Raw genomic sequence first — 24,254 nt, forward strand, 5'->3', positions numbered from 1 at the left:
CAATCACTAGCTCAGATTTTAAGACGTGCAAATTGGCTGCCACGTTTCCGACATTACAACAGTGACTACATTCCAAAAGTAAAGCGTTTGAGATGTCGGGTGATCGAGAATGGCGCTATATAAATCCAATCTTTCTTTCTTTGGGTTATGTCTGTAACACACTTATGAATGACTCCACGAATGACTTGTACTCAAACTGTAGTGACCTTGGTCCTTTATTCGTAACTCCAGAGTGAGGCACAAGCATGGTGGGCAGCCTTTTATACTGGGCCCTGCACACCTATTCAGGTGACCCTCAGGTCTCCCACCACAGTGCCCTCTGGTGGACAGCCTCTGCCACAGGGGCAGGAAACCCTGGTCTCCACCAGTTGTACCCTCTAGTGGTGCCAGCATAGTATATACACACACAGTGTAAATCTTATTGATAGCACATCAGGTAACAAGTCTCCATCTTATGCACCGATACAGTGACTACACAGAGAATATATCTATAGTCTGCATATGTAACACTTTGGATCCCAGAAAATTTGACTATGCTTTCCATCTTCGGCACTTGGCTAAGTCTTTGCCCTATAACATTTCCCTCAGATTGCAAGGTCTCTAAACACATTTGTGTGTGTCTGTGCTTTCACAACACCCTTTGCCACAGGCCCTCAACCTTACGAGGTCCAAGCTTCCTCATTTGCGAGTCCACGAGACATAAGAACATAAGAACATAAGAACATAAGAACATAAGAACATAAGAACATAAGAACATAAGAACATAAGAACATAAGAACATAAGAACATAAGAACATAACATAAACAGGAGTAGGCCATCTAGCCCCTCGAACCTGCTCCGCCATTCAACAAGATCATGGCTGATCGGGCCGTGGACTCAGCTCCACTTACCCGCCCGCTCCCCATAACCCTTAATTCCCTTATTGGTTAAAAATCTATCTATCTGTGACTTGAATACATTCAATGAGCTAGCCTCAACTGCTTTCTTGGGTAGAGAATTCCACAGATTCACAATCCTCTGGGAGAAGAAATTCCTTCTCAACTCGGTTTTAAATTGGCTCCCCGTATTTTGAGACTGTGCCCCCTAGTTCTAGTCTCCCCGACCAGTGGAAACAACCTCTCTGCCTCTATCTTGTCTATCCCTTTCATTATTTTAAATGTTTCTATAAGATCACCCCTCATCCTTCTGAACTCCAACGAGTAAAGACCCAGTCTACTCAATCTATCATCGTAAGGTAACCCCCCTCATCTCCGGAATCAGCCTCGTGAATTGTCTCTGTACCCACTCCAAGGCTAGTATATCCTTCCTTAAGTAAGGTGACCAAAACTGCACGCAGTACTCCAGGTGCGGCCTCACCAATACCCTATACAGTTGCAGAAGGACCTCCCTGCTTTTGTAGACAAATTCTAGGTAAAGATGAGGGGTCGTGAAAAACACAAACATTACCAAACATCCATTTCTCATACTGCTGCCAATGTGCTCTGGTGTTGATGCATACCTGGATCAGTAGCAGAAATGATGGCACCAAAAAACAGGCAGTCTGTGTAGTAAAATCCATCTTCAAGTTGTCCTACTGCATACATCAGCTTCACAATGCCATACATAAAGTTTCTGCAACAAGAACAGGATTTTTTTTGGTTTGTTTAAGAATCCTTAGAAAGATAACAGAGAAAACATAGGGGTAGAATTTCCACAGAGGTTCTCCCGATCTCTCATTGCACCTCAATTAACAAAAACAGATCATCTGGTCATTATCACATTGCTGTTTTTTTTTTAAAAAGGAGTTTGCTGTGTGCAAATTGGCTGCCGTGTTTCCCACATTACAGCAGTGGCTACACTTCAAAAGTATTTCATTGGCTGTAATACAATTTGAGGGGTCCGGTGGTTGTGAAAGAACATAAGAACATAAGAAATAGGAGCAGGAGTAGGCCACACGGCCACTCGAGCCTGCTCCTCCATTCAATAAGTTGATGGCTGATCTGAAAGCTGCTATATAAATCCGAGTCTTTGTTCTTCTTTCTCGAGAAAAACTGGTGTTTACATCGATTCTCCGGGGTATCTGCCAATCCTGTGCCGAAGTTACAGCGGGAGATTGAGAGCACCCCTGTGGAAAATCTACCGTACAATACGCAGGACGTTACTTTTGGAACACCGCCAGCTAACGTGCAACTCCAGATAAGACACAAATTTGGGCTGGGCCTTTTTTTTTTCAATTCATCCAAGAACTGTAGAAGAAAAACATGAAATGCACAATGACTTAGGATGAATGCATCAAAGCCAATTCCTTGGAACCATTTCCAAATCCAAGTACTTTGCTGATGAGCAGTCAGAGTGACGCTGGCAATATCGGAGTGGCCGCAGCGAATGGCAAACTCTCAGACTATTACTTTTTTAAAGTTGTGGAGGGATCGTTACTATTGCTTCTAGTCGTTCTACAACTGACCTTAACACCGACACGGAGGGACTGAAATCAAGAGAGCACCAACAATCCTCACCTTAATGAGCATAAACACAAGAACTAACACAATGAGAATGGCACTGACTGAGAAGCCCTCTTTGGTTATTCATGCTGTGGAGGTACTCACCCTATGACAAAACAGGACACTGCCGTTCCTATAAATGCATACGCGAGGATAGAGCCAAGGTTCCTGAAGAAATGTCTCTGTAACAGAGAAGCAGAACAAAACGTGTAATCATTCAAAACCATAGAATCGATCATACAGCACTGGAGGCAGCCATTCGGCCAATCGTGTCCGCGACGGCTCTTTGAGCTCTCCAATTACTTGCACTCTCCCACTTCCCTGCTCGTTCCTCTCTCTCTCTCTCTCCCTCCCTTCCACCTGTCCCAAACGAGGAAGACAATGGGAAAACAGGAGTATTTTGGAGCAGAAATAGGTTTTCTAGAATCAGACGGAATTAATGGGGTTGTTCTTTTTGTTCCTACTCGTTCGAATTCCATGGGTCGATTTTAACCCTACTCGCTCAGCAGAAACCTGGCAGTGTGGGCAGTTAAAATCGCCCTGGCCCTTACCTGTCCTGATTGCAACATCTGCAATTTTAACCAGCTCTCCTGAGCAGGCAGCAAGGATACATGTCCAGAGCAAACAGGGTCCTCCTTTACATATAAATGTTGCGGCCCGATGAAATCATTGACTATAATTTTAACTCGGGTCTGAGCGGGGAATCCACCTGGAGTTAAAATCGGGGCCGATGTTTCATTAGAACGAGCAACAATCGAATTGCAGTGTGTTTAATGTGAAGATAAATTAACTGAATCCAAAAACGACATTGTGAAGAAAGTTAACTTGGCTTATTTCCAGTCAGCTTATCAACTTGATTAACATACTTTACAGTTGTAGGCTTTTACGCTTGATTAGTACCCCATCCACCACCCTCAACATTCACTCTCTCCACCACTGGCGCACCGTGGCTGCAGTGTGTACCATTTACAAGATGCACTGCAGCAACTTGCCAAGGCTTCTTTGGCAGCACCTCCCATATACGTGACCTCTACCGCCTAGAAGGACAAGGGCAGCAGGCGCATGGGAACATCATCACCGGCAAGTCCCCCTCCAAGTCACACACCATCCTGACTTGGAAATATATCACCGTTCCTTCATCGTCGCTGGGTCAAAATCCTGGAATTCCCTCCCTAACAGCACTGTGGGAGTACCTTCATCACACGGACTGCAGCGGTTCAAGAAGGCGGCTCACCACCACCTTCTCAAGGCCAATTAAGGATGGGCAATAAATGCTGGCCTTGTCAGCGACGCCCACATCTCAGAACAATTATTTTAAAAAAGTCAGCACACCATTCGTGAGAAGAGAGAATACTGTGCCCTTTACATCATGGTATTGTAAAAATCTTAAATACCATAAAAATATAGATGATAAATGTCACAACTTTCATGCAGATCTTTAAACTTTTTCAAATCTGGGAATGAGGCCTACTTACTCGTGGAATAGTAATTTGTTGCAAGTGTGACTTTCACATATTTAAAACATCACCGGCCTATTTGGCAGGTTTGATGTGAACTAGGACTCTCCCAGCGTAACAATAGAGGGCACTGCAAATGGCCTCCACCCACCCCATGCTCTCAACTCGGAAGGTGGGGAGTGGGGGAGGCAGGGAGAAGCCAGGCCTCTTGGGTCCAGATGGTTGGATATTAGCCCCAAGATGTCTGTGCTCCTCTAATTCTGCCCTGCTGAGCATCCATGATTATAATCGCTCAATCATTTGTGGCTGTGCCTTCTGTTGCCTGGACTCTAAGCTCTGGAACTCCCTGCCTAAACCTCTCCGCCTCTCTATCCTCATTCAAGACACTCCTTAGAAACTACCTCTTTGACCAAGCCTGCGCTCATCTCTACTTGTGCGGTTCGGTAGCAAATTTTTAATCGCATAATACCCCTGTGAAGCACCTTGGGACGTTTCAGTACGTTAAAGGGGCTATATAAATACAAATTGTTGTTGTTGTAAGGGCAAGATTTGACTTGGTTGTGATATTCCCACCATAGTTCAACAGTCTGTTGCCACTTGCCGTCTGGACTCACGCATGCTTGGCCATTTGGATGAGATACTCGTAGGGCAGGCAGTGCCTGTGGAATGGTTAGCCCTGCAGCAATGGACAAATTCAGGCGAGAGGAAAAACAGGGAAAGACAAAGAACAAAATACTTCAGGGGCAAGGGTGAAAAATAAAGATTTTTCAGGTACTGGGAGGAATGAACAGGAAATGCCGACTTATTAAAATAGGCACCAATTAGCCATACGGCTTTTCAACAGTGGGTTTAGACAGATCAGGGCAACAAGGTGCCTGAGGTTCAGTGTCATTAAAGGCAAATTCAGGACAAGGAATTCGGAAAGCTCTCTTCATATAGAGAAGCATTTTAAGCTGGAATGATTTGCCTGAAAGGATTGTTAAGGTCAGGAGATTGGACTGTTTCAAGAAACAAGTTAGATGCGGTAATGTTAAGGCAGTTGTGTTGACAGAACTAGAATAAAGTCTTTTCGAGCCTTCTTCAACAGAAGCTATCTTGTAACCGTATTCCAGCATATATTGGGCTGGATCTTTGGTTTTCTCTGTTTTTGGGCGAAAACGTAAGCGATACGTGAAAATTACCGCCACCGATTAATTGCCAAACTTTCGGCACTGGGGAGTCTGGGCCGGAGCGCAGCACAAAGGGAAGCATCGCACTATTATTCGGGGCGCAAAAACGGGATCCTCGCCAACTTTAGTGCGGGGCCGGGAGCGCTCCGAGAGGCGCCTTGGGAGGGGAATTTCTTTTCTAATTCTAAAAAATAATAGCCAAGACCCTTACCTGACAAATCACTGCAAATATATTAATAAAAACTTTAACTTACCTTTTTTTCCAACGTAACGCTGCCAGCAGGGTTGGACCGCCGTGTTTGCCTTGGCGGGTTTCAGGGCGCAGCATACGGGTCGGGTGGATGCCAAAACCCGGAGGGTAACACAATGCGAGTCGTTACACTCTGGCACAGCTCTCCCCACCGGCGTTTCTAAACGCCGCCGCAAAAACCGAGCCGAGGATCGGGAAGGGTGAAGGACAGCTGAGCGTCCAGTTTTTCGCCGCGGATGGTCAAAACGCGGCAAAAACCCGCTCGCAAACCACCAGAAAATCCAGCCCATTGAACCTTCCACAATCCCATTTTAAAAATGGTACATCTGGATAAAAACAAAAGTAAGAGCTGGATTCCCCACAGCAGAAGATTTAATTGCTGAATAAACTGAATGTGGCTTTTTTTTCTGTACAACATTAGTTTCACTTTGTTACGGGTCCAACAGCAGAACAAAAATCTTCATTTGTGAGAGGAGGCGTCGACTGATCGGTCAAAAAATTTAACAAAAGAAACAGAAACTGCTGGAAACACTCAGCGGGTTGGGCAACATCTGGGGAGAGAGAAGCAGAGTTAACGTTTCAGGTCAATGACCTTGCGTCAGAGTTGGAAGATGTTAGAAGTGCTGTTCCTCAAACTGACATTGAGCTTCATTCGAACAGTGAAGGAGGCCGAGGACACAGCGGTCTGAGAGGTCAGAGGTCGTCAGTCATGGCCTCACATGACTCATAAGCTCTTGGGTGAACCTGAGGTTGCTTAAGGCTCCGAACACATCTGTGATGCAAGGCCACACTTGAAACTTTTCTCAAGTTGAGAAACTTAAATGACTGGCCAAGATCCATCATGCAGGACAAAACAGAGAACAGAGGAAGGCCTTTCAAAGTTACTTTTATGTTTTAAAAATTAAACACTACATAGGCCTAGAAGTTGGCCTCCTTAGCACCTCCCGTTATCACTTCCAGGGGGCAATAACGGCGAGCGAGATGCTTACCGACCGGACGTGGCGAGAAGATCGACTCCCGCTATATTCGATGGGAGGTTCGCGACGGCGGTACGACGTTGCGCCCCGACGTCCTGCGCCTGGAGAACGTGATGTCATCGCCGTGCGCATCGTCCCGGTCGCGCCCCGGACCCGAACTTCGGTTCCGCCTCCTGCAGCATCGCCGGGTGAAAACACTGGCAGCTGCAGGAGGCGTTCACTGGGAGGCCGGGCACTTCAAGGACGATACTTAAAGGCGAGGTGGCCGAGGTAGGTTAAAAAGAAAATTAATTTTAAAATGCTCATTCGGTTTTGTTTATCCAATGGGCTAGATTTTCGGCACATCATCGCCCAGTTAGGACTGAGATGCAGGCTATCGCCCATATTTGCTGAAAAGTGAAAATTAGCGCCTTATTATAGCCTATTTATCGCCGGCCCAACTTTCGGCATGCACGAATGAGCTGCATCGCCTGGCCTATTTTTTAAAAAAAAGATGAGACGTCATCCTTGTGCTAGGCCGAGAGCAGTGTTTATAATGGAAACTTGCGCCCGACTATGGCCCAGATTATCACCGAGCGCTACTTTCGGCATTTCGCCCACAATTCGCCCAAATGATCGCTGGCCCAATAAGATGCTGAAGAAAATCTGCAATAACTCGGCACTACGGGGAGGATCTGCAGTAAAAGGCTGCTACAAGTGCTTGTCAGGACAATCAATTTGTGAGTGATTTTAGGGGCCTTTTTGACTCTTGCCAATCATCTAATCACATTTGTATTTGTTGAGGACAAATGCAGGGCATTTAACCTTAGCTATCAGGAGAGGACGACAATTCCTTTGATGCAAGTTAAAATAAAATGAAAAAAGTTATAAACAAGTACATTGCTGTAATGTCAGGGTTAATATTAATCATGTTTCCCCCCACCCCCTCCCCTCTGGTCCACAGTACAAGTAGAAGCAGAATTAGGGCATGTCATCCCATGAGAAAGGAAATGGAAATGGAGTTCACCTCAATTGGCTGCTGATTTATAAAATAACCTCTAACAGGGGCCAGAAAAAAAGAAAGGTTCGAGAATGTTATTGATGGGGACCAGGTCCCCTGTTCTCCCTGTGGGAAAAGTTCACTGCCTGAAAAAAAAGCACACGCATGCACAGAACGGCCGTTGCTATGGACGCCAGCCTTGCACGACTGAATACATCGCAAAGGCCCATTTCACAATCGCTAAGTCTTAAAGCCCAAATTAAATAGGCGAAACTAGTGTTTTTTTAAAAAATGGGGGATATTCCAGTGATCCTGAAAAATAAAAATGCACTCAGGCCGGAAATTTGGGCGATAGCGATCATTTTTTCACCAGCCATTGGTCCCGGCACCCTGCTGCAGTGCATCGGGCTGATTGGGCTGGATCGCGGCTGCCGTGGGTGACCAAGCAAGGTTTTGCCTTGCAGAGCCTGCAGCAATGGCCCTTCCATGTAAGGGAGGGAAGGAGCCTTTCAACATGGCAGTGCCACACGGCCCAGTGCACAGCGCTGCACACCTACCACCCCGCCTGCTGCCTCTTGCGCTCCAGAGCTCCAGGATTTAGTGCTCCACTTCCTTCCTGGAGCGCAAAGGCCACATTTTTTTTTAAAAAAGTTAAAAAAACAATCATTTTTTCCAACTTTTAAAAGTTAGCGCCCCAACAGGATGGTCCCGAATTTCTCCAATTGAGGGAAAGATATGGGACATGTTTTAAGTGCAGCAGTTATAAAACCAAACTATTTGAATACAGCAAGCTTTAAAATAGTCATCTTTGCATTAGAACACTCGAACCTTGGAACACGCAACGATCATGCAACTCGCTTCATTATTTTAAAAATAATTGTTACCAGAGGTTCCTTTTGGACCTCTGCTGAAAGTTTTTTTTTTAATGAAGTTTGGGAATATTTTACATGATCATTTGGCAACTTGACTTTCAAAACTTACCCTATGTGGGTAACCGCCAGCATTTGTGTGCAAAACATGCACATAATGGGACTCCAGTAGTTTCAGGAAGTTCAAATAGCATTCACAGTTTTGTTGAGAATATTTCAACTAATCTAGCAATAACATTATGCGAAATCTTTATAAAAACCATTTGCACATCCCCGATTTTAATCGCTGGCAGCCGTGCATGCAGCTGCCAAGGCTCCTGGGAGTCCCTGGCCAAAGACCGCCCTACGTGGTGGAAGTGCATCCGGGAGGGCGCTGAGCACCTCGAGTCTCGTCGCCGAGAGCGTGCAGAGACCAAGCGCAGGCAGCGGAAGGAGCGTGCGGCAAACCTGTCCCACCCTCCCTTTCCTTCAACGGCTGTCTGTCCCACCCGTGACAAGAGTCTGTGGTTCTCATATTGGACTGTTCAGTCACCTAAGGACTCTTTTTTTTTTTTTTTTTTTAAAAAGAGTGGAAGCAAGTCTTCTTCAATTCCGATATGTCTATATGATGAAACACTGGAATTCCCTCCTGAATCCTCTCTGCCTCTCTTTCCTCCTTTAAGACGTTCATCAAAACCTAGCTCTTTGGCTGAACTTATAACCTAGTTTCTTGTGTGTCTGGGCATCAAATTTTGTTTTATAGCACTCCTGTGAAGCGGCTTGGGACGTTTCACGGCGTTAAAAGCGGCATGTCAATACAAGTTGTTGCATGACACCAGGGGGCACTGCATCACTGTGCATCAGAAAGGAAGCTTTTAAATTGAACGCATGGGCCTCGAAATTGCTGCAGGTGCCGAAAGAAGCCAGCGGCAGGGACACGGCAAATTCTTTTGCCGGCCTCACTGGTTTCTTACCGGCGAGCTGTGGGCGCCTGCCAGGGCTCCAGAGGGCAACCAGGACGCAGACCAGAGACCCGAGGGGAGTCTGGGAAGGGGAGCAGGCAATTGGGTGCGGGGAAAGTCACTGGTCAGCAGCAGCCGCCTAGGGTTTTAATGTGGGGCCAGGGATGGGTGGGGAACATTCCTACTCTTCCAGGCTCCACATTCACAATGTTTTTTTTTAAAAAAAAAAGAGAGTGGCGGTCTTCAGCGATCTCCCAGAGGATCGCTGTTTAGGCCACACCTGGAATCCCCAACGCCTGCTGTATTCAGCGTAAACCAATTTCCGTTTTAGTTCCCAAATAGGCCCCCTTATTGGCACATTCAACGGGCCTGAAGCCTACTTTGGGCTGCTGCCTCGACTGTGCCCGAGCGATTATGGAGTTGGGCGTGTTTCTGACTCCATTCGAATGCGGGATGTCAGCACCCTAAATTGGACCGCTTTGCGCCCATTTTCCGCCTGGAACACAGGTGCAGAGCGATGCAATTGCCAGGCCATGGTTTCTTCTCTCTTGGCCGAGTACATTGTACCTCTTCACTTACACAGAATCAGTGAGGCACAAACTCAGTGCTCATCGTCATTTCTGGCCACTATTTATCCCTCAATCAACATCACTAAAAAAAACAACAGATTATCTGGTCATTATCACATTGCTGTTTGAGGGACCTTGCTGTGCACAAATCGGCTGCCGCATTTCCTACATTACAACAGTGACTACACTTCAAAAGTACTTCAGTGGCTGTAAAGCGCTTTGGAGACGTCCGGTGGTCGTGAAAGACGCTATATAAATACACGTCGATCTTTCTTTTCATTCCCTTCCTCATTTAAAAAAAAATACGCTATAGTGTTTCAATTCCCAGAGAGGCCCACAAACTAGATCATCATCATCATCATAGACAGTCCCTCGAAATCGAGGAAGACTTGCTTCCACTCCAAAAGTGAGTTCTCAGGTGACTGGACAGTCCAATATGGGAATTACAGTCTCTGTCACAGGTGGGACAGATAGTGATTGAGGGAAAGGGTGGGTGAGGCGTTTGGTTTGCCGCACGCTCCTGCCGCTGCCTGCGCTTGATTTCTGCATGCTCTCGCCTATGAGACTCGAGGTGCTCAGCGCCCTCCCGGATGCACTTCCTCCACTTAGGGTGGTCTTTGGCCAGGGACTCCCAGGTGTCGGTGGGGATGTTGCACTTTATCAAGGAGGCTTTGAGGGTGTATTTGAAACGTTTCCTCTGCCCACCTGGGGCTCACTTGCCGTGTAGGAGTTCCGAGTAGAGCGCTTGCTTTGGGAGTCTTGTGCCCAGCATACGGTAGAGTGTGGTCAGCGCTTCGATGCTGGGGATGTTGGCCCGATCGAGGACGCCAACTTTGGTGCGTCTGTCCTCCCAGGGGATTTGCAGGATCTTGCGGAGGCTGCGCTGGTGGCATTTCTCCCAGCGATTCCAGCACTGCAGTGAATACTGACAATCAGCATTGCAGGCTGGGAAGATCTGGTAATAAGCTTGTGCAGTTTGCAACATGCATTGACATGGAGGAGTTCGATGTGGGTCTATACCCGTGCGTTTTGCAGAGCGAGAGCCACATGTCAGCCAGTCGATGGAGATAGTAGGAAGTGCTAAGGGGTGAAGAGCCACTTACCAGCCATCTGTACAATATGAACTTAAGGTGTCAGCCGTTACTCAGTGGTAGCACTCTTGCCTCTGAAGTCCAGTCACTATTGCAATGTAGGAAACACAGCAGCCTATTTTCACACAGCAAGTTGCCACAAACAGCAATGAAATCTGTCTTTAAGTGTGGGTTGAGGGATAAATGCTGACCAGGGAACCGGGGAGGACGCTTCTTCGAAATAGTGCCATGGAATCTTTTACGTCCACCCGAGAGCAGAGGAGGCCTCAGTTTAACGTCTCATCCGAAAGACGGCACCTCAGACAGTGCAGCACTCCCTCAGCACTATACTGGAGTGTCAGCCTAGATTATGAGCTGAAGACTCTGGAGAAATACTTGAACCCACAACCTTCTGACTCAGAGGCACGAGTGCTACCCACTGAGCCACAGCTGACATCATTTAGTCCTCCTCCGTCACCAACTATTCTCCCCTGATGACCTAACCATAAAACTCCATGCATTTCTTTTCTGCCTCTCCCCCGCAGATGACGACTCACGCTGGGAGTACAGAATCTTCAGCACATCATGTGACCCTGAACAGCATGAGGAAATAAAGTGAGTTATTTAACCACGAGGGGCCCCATTAGGGCCCAAACACAACTGTGCTCTCACCCAGTGCCCGTGAGCAAGCGTGATAGGATAACGATCAGGAGCAGAGGAAGCCTAGCAGATTGTTCCTGTCCCGAACGTTGGTGGTTACTGGGGTCAATTGCTGCACTCCCACTACAGCTGGGAATAGCTGGCTCAGAACAGGCCTGGGATGGAGCCTGAGCACCTCCTGATGTTCTAACACCACCCAGCACTCCGCATTTACCCTTCAAATTAAAGACGTGGATTTCTACGGTGCCTTTCATGATCACCGGACGTCTCAAAGCGCCTTACAGCCAATGCAGTACTTTTGCAGTGTAGTCACTGTTGTAATGTGGGAAACACAGCAGCCAATTTGCGCACAGCAAGCTCCCACAAACAGCAATGTGATAGTGACCAGATGTTTTTTCGTCATGTTGATTGACAGATAAATATTGGCCAGGACACTGGGGATAACTCCCCTGCTCTTCTTCGAAATAGTGCCATGGGATCTTTTATGTCCACCTGAAAGCGCAGACAGGGCCTCGGTTTAACGTCTCATCTGAAAGACGGCACCTCCGACAGTGCAGCACTCCCTCAGCACTGCACTGGGAGTGTCAGCCTAGATTTATGTGCTCAAGTCCCTGGAGTGAGACCTGAACCCACAACCTTCTGACTCCGAGGCGAGGGTGCTACCCACTGAGCCACAGCTGGCAATTAAGGTCAAAATTGCTCCCGTTTTTCTCCGCCAAACTGATAAAAAAGGACACGTGTTTGTGCTGGAATGTTTCCCCAATATTACCAATACCTTTTTGAGGCTGTATCCCGCGTAGAATATGATCGGAGGTAGCAAAATGTTGAAGAAAACATCGGGGTCGAAGGTTACCTGCAAAAGAAGAACACAAAAGCTGGTTTGAAGATAACCATCGTACAGACCCGTCTCACGGGATTTCCACTGGGTCATTGGCAGTAGCCCTGCGGGAACAGCAATCCACCACCGTAATGTATTTACTTCATGGGTTCTTTGCTATTAAGAACTAGTTGGTTTATCAACAAAGGTTTAACAATCACACTACACATTACAGTTCATCCACCAGGCTCACAACTGCATCCCTCATCGTGGATGACCTAGACCCAACTGACTGGGGTTTGAGAGTCTGGTGAACATCACGTGACTGGAAAATCCACTCACAATGCAACAGTTCTACAAACCTGTGAGCATCCTTACAGGTGCATACATTGCATAAGAACATAAGAATTAGGAACAGGAATAGGCCATCTAGCCCCTCGAGTCTGCTCCGCCATTCAACAAGATCATGGCTGATCTGGCCGTGGACTCAGCTCCACTTACCCGCCCGCTCCCCGTAACCCTTAATTCCCTTATTGGTTAAAAATCTATCTATCTGTGACTTGAATGCATTCAATGAGCTAGCCTCAACTGCTTCCTTGGGTAGAGAATTCCACAGATTCACAACCCTCTGGGAGAAGAAATTCCTTCTCAACTCGGTTTTAAATTGGCTCCCCCGTATTTTAAGGCTGTGCCCCCTAGTTCTAGTCTCCCCGACCAGTGGAAATAACCTCTCTGCCTCTATCTTGTCTATCCCTTTCATTATTTTAAATGTTTCTATAAGATCCCCCCGCTCATTCTTCTGAACTCCAACGAGTAAAGACCCAGTCTACTCAATCTATCATCATAAGGTAACCCCCTCATCTCCGGAATCAGCCTAGTGAATCGTCTCTGTACCCCCTCCAAAGCTAGTATATCCTTCCTGCATCCCTCATCGTGGATGACCTAGACCCAACTGACTGGGGTTTTAGTGAGTCTGGTGAACATCACGTGACTGGATAAGCCACTCACAATGCAACAAGTTCTACAAACCTGAGAGCATCCTTACAGGTGCATACATTACACACCACAATGTCACAGCGAGCTGATTATCTGACTGTTTGCCACACAAGCAAGGATCATTATAGAATACTTGCACTCACAATACACTCCAGATGCCATTTACAGCTTGCTTCCCTCCTGCGGGCTGCCCCCTCAGCAGACGACTGCTACAAGTGCCTTTGGGCTTTCTTCCATGGCCTATGCAGTGATGACTGCTGGCAGAACTGGGATTCAGTGCTGTCCTCTCTCTCCTTTTGTTTGCCCTCCAGCAAAAAAAGACGACAGTGGAATGCTACTCATCATCATAGGCAGTCCCTTGGAATCGAGGAAGACATGCTTCCACTCAGGTGGTTGTACAGTCCAATACAAGAGCCACAGTCCCTATCACAGGTGGGGCAGGTAGCCGTTGAGGGAAGGGGTGGGTGGGACTTGTTTGCCGCACGCGCTTTCCGCTGCCTGCGCTTGATTTCTGCATGCTCTCAGCGACGAGACTCGAGGTGTTCAGCGCCCTCCTGGATACACTTTCTCCACTTGGGGTGGTCTTTGGCCAGGGTCTCTCAGGTGTCAGTGGGGATGTTGCACTTTATCAGGGAGGCTTTGAGGGTGTCCTTGTAATGTTTCCGCTGCCCACCTGGGGCTCGTTTGCCGTGAAGGAGTTCCGAGTAGAGCGCTTGCTTTGGGAATCTCATGTCTGGCATGCGAACAATGTGGCCTGCCCAGCGGAGCTGATCAACTGTGGTCAGTGTTTCAATGCTGGGGATGTTGGCCTGGTCGAGGACGCTAATGTTGGTGCGTCTGTCCGCCCAGGGGATTTGTAGGATCTTGCGGAGACACTGTTGGTGGTATTTCTCCAGCGACCTGAGGTGTCTACTGTAGATGCTACTCGGAGGCATGCCTATCCCTACTTGCATGTTGCAAATGAACCACCACATTAAGATCATTCGTTCGATGTAGTTTTCCCTTTGGGGGAAGTGTTCAGCTCCCACTTCGCCACAAGAAGGTTCACTAGATTGATTCCAGCGATGCGAGGGTTGTCCTACGAGGAAAGAGTGAGTAGATTGGGCCTTATAATCTCTGGAGTTCAGAAGAATGAGAAGTGATCTCATCAAAACATATAAGATTCTGAAGGGGTCGATGCTGAGAGGTTGTTTCCCCTGGCTGGAGAGTCTAGAACTCAGGGGCATTGTCTCAGGATAAGGGGTCGGCCATTTAGGACAGAGATGAGGAGGAATTTCTTCACTCAGAGGATTGTGAATCTTTGGAATTTTCTACGCCAGTGGGCTGTGGATGCTGAATCGTTGAGTATATTCAAGGCCGAGAGAGATAGACTTTTGGACTCTCGGGGAATCAAAGGAAATGGGGATCGGGCGGGAAAATGGAGTTGAGGTGGAAGATGATCAGCCATGATCTTATTGAATGGTGGAGCAGGCTCGAGGGGCCGTACTGCCTCCGCCTGCTCCTATTTCTAATGTTTGTAATAACCCACAGTGCGCGGAATTCCAGCCATAGATCAAGTTGTGATTCTGGAGAGTAACGCTCAAAAAAGACATTCTGTATTAATGCAGAAAATGCTGGAAGATACTCAGCGGACCGGGCCGCATCTGTTGAGAGAGAAACAAGAATTAACGTTTCAGGTCGATGACCTTTCATCGGAACTCTGTCTGGGATTGTGTCCCAGTACAAAACAATTAAGATTCCTATAGGAGAATGGAAAGGAAAGCAGGAATTTGAATTTGTACAGCACCTCTCAAAGTGCTTCACGCCCACCGAGTTACCTTTTGAAGTGTGTTCAATGTTGTAATGTAGGGAAATGAGTCAGCCAATTTGCATACAATTAAAGTCCCACAAACAGCAATGAGATAAATGACGAGATAAACTGTTTAGTGATGTTGATTGAAGGGTAAATGTTGGCCCCATGATGACATGCAGGCCGTGATCCTCATCAACAGATCCAGCACAGACCCAATCCACATCCGGACCGGGGTCAAGTAGGGCTGCGTCATCGTCCCAACCCTCTTCTCAATCTTCCTCACTGCCATGCTCCACCTCACATTTAACAAGCTCCCCGCTAAGAGTGGAGCTAAACTACAGAACCAGTGGGAAGCTGTTTAACCTTCGCCGTCTCCAGGCCAGGTCCAAGACCACCCCAATCTCTGTCGTCGAGCTACAGTACGCGGACGACGCCTGCATCGGTGCACACACAGAGGCTGAACTCCAGGACATAGTCGACGTATTTACCAAGGCGTTTGAAAGCATGGGCCTTACGCAAAACATCAATAAGACAAAGGTCCTACACCAGCCTATCCTCGCCGAACAGCACTGCCCCACCGAGACATCAAGATCCACGGCGCGGCCCTGGACAACGTGGACCACATCCCTTATCTCGGGAGCCTCCTATCAACAAGAGCAGGCATCGACGACGAGATCCAACACCACCTTAAGTGCGCCAGTGCAGCCTTCAGCCGCCTGAGGAAAAGCGTGTTTGAAGACCAGGCCCTCAAAACTGTCACCAAGCTCATGGTTTACAGGGCCGTAGTAATACTCACCCTCATGTATGGCTCAGAGATGTGGACCGTGTACAGTAGATACCTCAAGTTGCTGGAGCAATACCACCAACGATGTCTCCGCGATCCTACAAATCCCCTGGGAGGACAGACGCACCAACATTAGCGTCCTCGCCCAGGCCAGCATCCCCATCCTTGAAGCACTGACCACACTTGATTAACTCCGCTGGGCAGGCCACATTGTTCGCATGCCAGACACGAGACTCCCAAAGCAAGCGCTCTACGCGGAACTCCTTCATGGCAAACAAGCCAAAGGTGGGCAGAGGAAACGATACAAGGACACCCTCAAAGCCTCCCTGAAAAAGTGCAACATCCCCACTGACACCTGGGAGTCCCTGGTCAAAGACCGCCCTAAGTGGAGGAAGTGCATCCGGAAGGGCGCTGAGCTCCTTGAGTTTCGTCGCCGAGAGCATGCAGAAATCAAGCGGAAGGAGCGTGCGGCAAACCAGCCCCACCCACCCTTTCCTTCAACCACTATCTGTCCCACCTGTGACAGAGACTGTGGTTTTCGTATTGGACTGTACAGCCACCTAAGAACTTATGCTAAGAGTGGAAGCAAGTCTTCCTCGATTCCGAGGAGCTACTTATGATGATGATGAAATGTTGGCCAGGACACCGGGGAAAACTCTCCTTTGAAATGCTGCTATGGGATTTTTTTCGTCCACCTGATAGAGCAGACAGGGCAGACAGGGCCTCGGTTCAACGTCTCATCTGACAGAGGTTACAGTGCAAGCAGTTATGGTACAATGGAGAACCAAAATGCACAGTAGGCTTTTATTCTGCAATACCCAACAGAAGCAAGATTTCATGCCAAGTCTAAAGTATTCAACTATATTTACAAACAAACAGATAAAGTAGAGATATCACAAATAAAAAAGGTAGATTTATTCATTATTTGCAGCTCATTTGGGGTAAGCTAATTGTACTGTAAAGTAATGAAAAATTGTTTACCGATGACATGTAATCATTTATGTGAATATAACAAAATGGAATTCTCCAGCCAGTTGGGGCAAGAGGGTTTGGGGAGGGGGTGAGGGGACGGAGGGGAATTAACTGTGATAATACTGTATACTAGTGTCAAACTGATAATGCAACAGCTCCCCTAAAGACTCGGCGGGTTAAGAACATAAGAAATAGGAGCAGGAGTAGGCCATAGGGCCCCTCGAGCCTGCTCCGCCATTTAATACGATCATGACTGACCCGATCATGGACTCGGGTCCAGTTCCCTGCCCGCTCCCCATAACCCCTTATCCCCTTATCATTCAAGAAACTGTCTATCTCTGTCTTAAATTTATTCAATGTCCCAGCTTCCACAGCCCTCTGAGGCAGCGAATTCCACAGATTCACAACTCAGAAGAAATTTCTCCTCATCTCTGTTTTAAATGGGCGGCCCCTTATAAGAAGATTATGCCCTCTAGTTCTAGTCTTCCCCCATCAGTGGAAACATTCACTCTGCATCCACCTGTCAAGCCCCATCATAATCTTACACGTTTCGATAAGATCACCTCTCATTCTTCTGAGCTCCAGTGAGTAGAGGCCCAACCTACTCAATCTTTCCTCATAAGTCAACCCCCTCATCCCCAGAATCAACCTAGTGAACCTTCTCTGAAGCCAGTAATTACCCCAACCAGGCAGGAGAGAAAAGTGCTGGCTGACTTTGATCTTAGCCGAGACACCAGTTGGGTTGTATCAGTATCTAGGGTGAAAAGAAGCGGAAAAATAAGTTGTACATTCCGAATTGCTCCCCAACAAATTCGGCTGGACTCTGAGCACGTGCAGATATCAGATGAGGCCGGTATCTCAGCTCAGCTGTGATGCTCTCACTGGTTGAATAGTCTGCTGCCATTCACTGTCAAAGCTCCCATGAGAAAAGTGCCCACTTAGGCCAAGTACCAGAGGGTGACCAGAATTCATGGAACTGCCCAGCAGCAAGGAGTGAGTGTCTTAAGGAACGAGGAGGAGAAAAGACTCAGAAAATAATGAGGGGTCTAGACAGAGTAGAGAGAGAGAAACTATTCCCATTGGCAGAAGGGTTGAGAACCAGAGGACACAGATTTAAGGTGATTGGCAAAAGAACCAAAGGCGACATGTGGAAAAACTTTTTTTTAAAGCAGTGCGTGGTTAGGATCTAGAATTCACTGCCTGAAAGGGTGGTGGAGGCAGATTCAATTATGGCCTTCAAAAGGGAATTGGATAAGTAATTGTGAAGGAAAAATATTTGCAGGATTACGAGGGAAGGGCGGGGGAGTGGGACTAGCTGAAGTGCTCTTGCAGAGAGCCGGCATGGGCTCAATGGGCCGAATGGCCTCCTTCTGTGCTGTAACTGTTCTATGATTCAACACAGATAAATATGGCGTATTACATTTTGGTAGGAAAAAAGGGAGGTCACCTATTACTTGAAGGCTGAGAGTCTAGGTGGCGTAGAGGAACAAAGGGATCTCGGAGTATAAATACACAAATCACTTAAAGTTGCGACACAGGTTAGCAAGGCCATAAAAAAGCAAAACAAGCACTCGGGTTTATTTCTAGAGGTATAGAATTGAAAAGTCGGGAAGTTATGCTAAACCTGTATCGAACCTTGGTTAGACCACACTTGGGAGTGCTACGTGCAGTTCTGGTCGCCATATTATAAAAAGGATGTAGAGACACCGGAGAGGGTACAGAGAAAATATCCAAGGATGATACCAGAAATGCGAGGGTATACAGATCAGGAAAGGATAAACAGGCTGGGTTTCTTTTCTCTTGAAAAAAAGGCTGAGAACTTTAAAATTCTGAAAGGTTTTGATCGAGTGGATACAGAGAGAATGTTTCCACTTGTGGGGAAGAGCATAACTAGAGGCCATCAATATAAGATAGTCACCAAGCAATCCAATAGGAATTCAGAAGAAAATTCTTCACCCAAAGAGTGGTGAGAATGTGGAACTTGCCACCACAGGGAATGGTTGAAGCGAACAGTATCGATGCATTTAAGGGGAGGCTAGACAATCATATGAGGGAGAAGGGAATAGAGGGTTATGCTGATAGAGTTAGATGAGGAAAGACAGGAGGCGGCTCAAGTGGAGCATAAACGTCGGCATGGACTGGCTGGGCCGAATGGCCTGTTTCTGTGCCGTATATCCTATGTAATGTAATCCTATGAAAGGGAGGGAACACATTTTACCTCTTGGCAATCAGTATTATTGTTCTGGTGAGTAGCAGGAAATTAAAAAAAAACACAAGTTAGTTAAAAAAAATATGTGGCCAACACAGTACTGCTGGAACAGAGCGAGAGGGGAAGTGGCTTTTCACTGCACCTTATGGTGGCTTTCTGATGTCAGTTGGAGTGTTCGGGGACATCCACTACAATGCAGATCGACTCGGCAGTTCTTTAGGGGCTTTCATACACAATGGCACTTCAGCTCCACGGCAGAGAAACGAAAAATACATGCGGTAAAATAAAATCCCCTTCCCGTCCCCAGATCTTCATCGGATTGCCTCTGATCAGAACCCGCCCTTCCCCGAGGACACAACTGTGCAGCTTCCCCATAGGCCCCGAGGGTCCCGCAATGGGTGGCCAGCTAAAGTTCCCTTTAGGCTGCGCCACCGTGCAGCGCTCTGGAGGTCCCGAGCAGCCGGCTTGCCGACTTTTAAAATGGGGGTGGAAAAAAAACACGCACGCGTGGTACTTTGAAGGGGCAGCACAGCCACCCAAAAAATTTCAAGGGAACGATGGTGGCAGCCCTCCAGTATCCCCCTCAAGTGACCGGTCTTCATGTGTGAACCGAGATGAGCGTGTATGAGCAAGCTACTCGGCCACAGGAACACCACAGCTGAGCCTGGACCCTGTCTGTAACGTCTTGACCTGTGAGTATGCTCTCAGGTTTGTAGAGCTGCTGACAGGCTGGAAGGGCCTCCTCGTAGGACTGCTCCTGGGCCTGGCCAAGGTGGCCATTAACTGGTCCAGGCAGCGGACGGTCAAGGGGGTCATTCAGCCCGACTGCCTGCCTCTCTTCGAGCCAGGGTGTCCCTGGAGATGGAGCACGCGGTGTCCACCGGTACGCTCGCGGCCTTCCACGAGAGGTGGGCGCCGGAGGTACTGGAGTGCATCATCACCCCCGGCAACCAAATTTTAATTTGATTTTATATGTTTTAAAGTTTAATTTGTTTTATTGCCGGGTTTTAATGCTCCACCCCACTCCTCTTTTAGCCAGGGGGCACTTGTATAATTTGTGTTTTTTAGTGCCCTAAAAACCGACCCCCCCCCCCCCCCCCCCGACCCCCCCAAAAAAAATGGCACTGGAAAAGTGTTTGCCGTGTTTCCCCCCCACCCCCTTTCAATTAGGGGGCACTTGACTTAATTTATTTTTTGTTTTACAACAAAAAAAAGAGTTGTAGAGCTGTTGACAGGCTGGAAGGGCCTCCTCATAGGACTGCTCCTGGGCCTGGCCATTAACCGGTCCAGGCAGAGGGCGGTCGTTCAGCCCGACTGCCTGCCTCTCTTCTGCGGGTACATTCGAGCCAGGGTGTCCTTGGAAATGGAGCACGCGGTGTCCACCGGTATGCTCGCGGCCTTCCGCAATAGGTGGGCACTCCCGGAGGGACTGGAGTGCATCATCACCCCCGGCAACCAAATTTTAATTTGATTTAAGTTGACTGTCCAAAGTTGAATTTGTTTAATTGTGTCAGTTTTAGTGCCCCCCCCCCTCCCACTCCACCGCCTTTTAATCAGGGGGCACTTGATTATTGTTTCAACTTAAAATAGTTGTTGTGCTGTTGCGCTGTGAGTGGTTTAGTCAGTCACGTGATGTTCACAAGACTCAATAAAACCCCAGTCAGTTGGGTTTTGGTGATCCACGATGAGGCAGGTGGTTATGAGCCTCGTGGATGAACTGGTAATGTGTCGTGTGATTGTTAAACCTTTGTTAATAAACCAACTAGCTTGTAACAGCAATGTGTTGCTATGAATTCTTAAGCAAATAACCCATAAAGCAATCATCCTTGGCTCACGTCCATACACACGTGCGCACTCTTCCCACTAGGAATCACTGGACAGCGACCAGGAACACCAACCCGAGAGGGTTCGCCCCCCCTCCGAATTTCCCGGACTTTGAAGCCAATTGTCGCATCGCACAAGGGGTTTTGCAGAGTGGAGGAAGAACTTTTGCAGCAACATTACAACCCCAGAGAATACTCTGGATTCAGTATTCCTCACAGTGAGCTTTGAGGAACGTGGTCATTTTACTCAGGCTCTTCACCCAATGTCCCTCAGCTGGAAGCCGGTGTGGAAAAATACTGATCAGTGTTTTACAAAAGCCATGCTTCCTGTTCGGATACCCGGTCAATGGAAAAAACCCGGGAAAACAATCAAAAGGAAACTGAAAACTGCAGAATTGCAGTCTGTGGCTTGAACAGGGCCTCAAATAGTTTCAGGAAATAAGTGTGCGAAAGAGGTTCGGGGGGGGGTGGGGGGAAGAAGGGCAGTTGAGAAGAGTGATATGTTGGCCAGCTGCTGCAAAATCAACTCCAAAAACTGCGAGGAGGAATGGAAGGCAAAACGAGCCGAAAGGTCCACTTATCAAATTCCAACAACTGAGGTTGACTGTTTGTGAGACCTTGCTGGGAGCAGTGACTGACGCAGTTACCGAGATCATAGTGATTACACTTAAAGCAAGTCATTCCACATGAAGTGTTTTGGGGATATGTTACTGACAAATGGGATATGACGTTACAAAAGCGAAATACTGCACATGCTGGAAATCTGAAGTAAACAAACACAGACAATGCTGGAAACACTCAGGCAGCATCTGTGGAGAGAGAAACAAAGTTAACGTTTCAGGTCGATGACCCTTTCGTCAGAACTGGAAAAAGTTAAAAAGAGATGTAACAGGTTTTAAGCAAGTGTCAGGGCAGGGAAATAACAAAACGGAGGTCTGTGATAGGGTGGAAGGCAGGGGAGATTAAATGACAAAAGGGATGTTGGTGTGAGGCAAAAGGAGATGGTAATGGGACAAGTAAAAGAACAAAATCTGGGTCTAAAGGAGCTGTAAGTGGGAATATCAGAATCAATACAAATTAGTTCTTTTTTTTGAAATGTCATCCTGACTGTGATGTATGCACCTGTGAGTATGCTCACCAGGTTTGTCGAGCTGTGATGGCCGAGTGGTCAAGGCATTGGATTTGAAATTCAATCGGGCTTTGCCGTGCAGGTTCGAACCCTGCTCGCTGCGTTTCTACTGCAAGGTTTTTCAACGAGAGTTGGATAGCTGTTTGCCAGGGGGCACTTGCATAATGTGTGTTTTTAGTGCCCTCAAAAAAAAACAGGGGGGCACTTGATTACTGATACAACTAAAATAGTTGTAGAGCTGTTGCATTGTGAGTGGCTTTGCCAGTCATGTGATGTTCACAAGACTCAATAAAACCCCAGCCAGTTGGGTCTCGGTCATCCATGATGAGGCAGCCTGGTGGATGAACTGATAATGTGTCGTGTGATTTATTAACAAAGGTTTAACACTTAATTAGTTCTTAATAGCAATGTATTGCTATGAATTCTTAAGAAAATAATCTATGAAGCAAATACATAACACTGACTAACTTAACCAATCACATCACTGAATGAATTCAAATGCATATTTAAAAGTAGAAACCCAATTTACTACTCCAAATTTTCTGATCAAAAAAAAGGAAAAGTTGAGGAAAAACCACAAATACCTGAAATCTTAAATAAAAGCAATAAATTTGGCAATGTGCAACAGGTCTGAGAGAGGCAGGATGAGGGAGCGGTCTTATGATGAGAGATTGTATAGAATGGGCCTTTACTCTCTGGCGTTTTGAAGAATGAGGTGATTTCAGTGAAACATGAAACATTTTGAAGGCGATTGGCAGGGTAGATGCGGAGAAGTTGGTACCCCAGGGTGGGGAGTCTAGAACCAGTGGGCACAGTCTCAGGATAAGGGGTCGGCCATTTAAGATAGAGATGAGAAGGAATTTCTTCACTCAGAGGGTTGTGAGTCTTTGGAATTCTCTACCCCAAAGGGCTGTGGATGCTGAGTCTCTGAATATATTCAAGGCTGAGATAGATAGATATTTGGGGCCCACGTTTCGAGCCGCGCCTAGAACGGCGCAGTCCCGACCTGGACGCCTGTTTTTCGCGCCACAAAGTGCACCGAAAAAAATCCTCCGTATTCTCCAGCTCCCTGCAGGTCCTCTGGCCCTCGGTGCAGCGCAGCAGGAGCTGTGGGGGGCGGAGCCAGGTTCCTGCACTGAAAACAGAGCCGGGACCTCTGCACATGCGTGCGACAGTGGGCGCGCACGTGCAGTAGCTCCAAGCTCCCGAAACTGTGTGGGAGGGGCCCGAAGCACGCAGCCCCTAGCCCTGGCCGAATGGCCTCACTGGGACTGCGTGAATAAGGCTCCTCCCAAGGCCAGCTCCTGCTTCCTCCCGACCCGACTCGACTCCCGCTTCCCGCCTCCGAACCGGACCAGACACCCGTCACCCCCCCCCAACCCCCGGACCGCTCCCCCCCCTCCCCGCCCCCGACACCCACTCCCCCCCACCGTCCCGGACCCGACACCCGCTTCCCCCCCGCCCCCGGACCGGACCCGACACCCGCTCCCCCCCCGCCCCTGGACCCGACACCCGCTGCCCCCCGCCCCCGACACCCACTCCCCCCCCACCGCCCTGGACCCGACACCCGCTTCCCCCCCGCCCCCGGACCGGACCCGACACCCACTCCCCCCCCACCGCCCTGGACCCGACACCCGCTTCCCCCCCGCCCCCGGACCGGACCCGACACCCGCTCCCCCCCTGCCCCCGGACCGGACCCGACACCCACTCCCCCCCTGCCCCCGGACCGGACCCGACACCCGCTCCCCCCCTGCCCCCGGACCGGACCCGACACCCACTCCCCCCCCACCGCCCTGGACCTGACACCCGCTCCCCCCCTGCCCCCGGACCGGACCCGACACCCACTCCCCCCCCACCGCCCTGGACCCGACACCCGCTCCCCCCCCTGCCCCCGGACCGGACCCGACCCGACACCCGCTCCCCCCCATCCCCGGACCGGACCCGACACCCGCTCCCCCCCCGCCCCTGGACCGGACCCGACACCCACGCCCCTCCCGGACCGGACCAGACACCCGCTCCCCCCCCGTCCCCGGACCGGACCCGACACCCGCTTCCCCCCCGCCCCTGGACCGGACCCGACACCCACGCCCCTCCCGGACCGGACCCGACACCCGCTCCCCCTCGCCCCTGGACCGGACCCGACACCCGCTCCCCCCCCCCGCCCCTGGACCGGACCCGACACCCACGCCCCTCCCGGACCGGACCCGACACCCACGCCCCTCCCGGACCGGACCCGACACCCACGCCCCTCCCGGACCGGACCCGACACCCGCTCCCCCCCCCCGTCCCCGGACCGGACCCGACACCCGC

The 24,254-nt window shown here is 48.9% G+C and overlaps 1 protein-coding gene and 1 non-coding gene across 3 annotated transcripts in view; one reads left to right on the forward strand and one right to left on the reverse strand.

The window, feature by feature from the left end:
* The window catches only part of slc9a7 (solute carrier family 9 member 7), a 195,250-nt gene that overhangs the window by 86,847 nt on the left and 84,149 nt on the right, over positions 1-24,254 (reverse strand). For both annotated transcript variants that reach the window (XM_070892484.1, XM_070892483.1), the window contains exons 3-5: positions 12,198-12,275; positions 2,587-2,663; positions 1,500-1,612 (exon numbers count right to left, since the gene is read on the reverse strand). In XM_070892484.1, coding sequence (XP_070748585.1) covers positions 1,500-1,612; positions 2,587-2,663; positions 12,198-12,275 — 268 coding nt within the window. The remainder of the gene's footprint in view (positions 1-1,499; positions 1,613-2,586; positions 2,664-12,197; positions 12,276-24,254) is intronic.
* On the forward strand, positions 21,966-22,047 carry trnas-uga (transfer RNA serine (anticodon UGA)). Its single transcript has one exon. It is a non-coding gene; the product is annotated as a tRNA-Ser (tRNA).

Source organism: Pristiophorus japonicus, chromosome 10 (assembly GCF_044704955.1).
Source record: "Pristiophorus japonicus isolate sPriJap1 chromosome 10, sPriJap1.hap1, whole genome shotgun sequence".
Classification (NCBI taxonomy): domain Eukaryota; kingdom Metazoa; phylum Chordata; class Chondrichthyes; family Pristiophoridae; genus Pristiophorus; species Pristiophorus japonicus.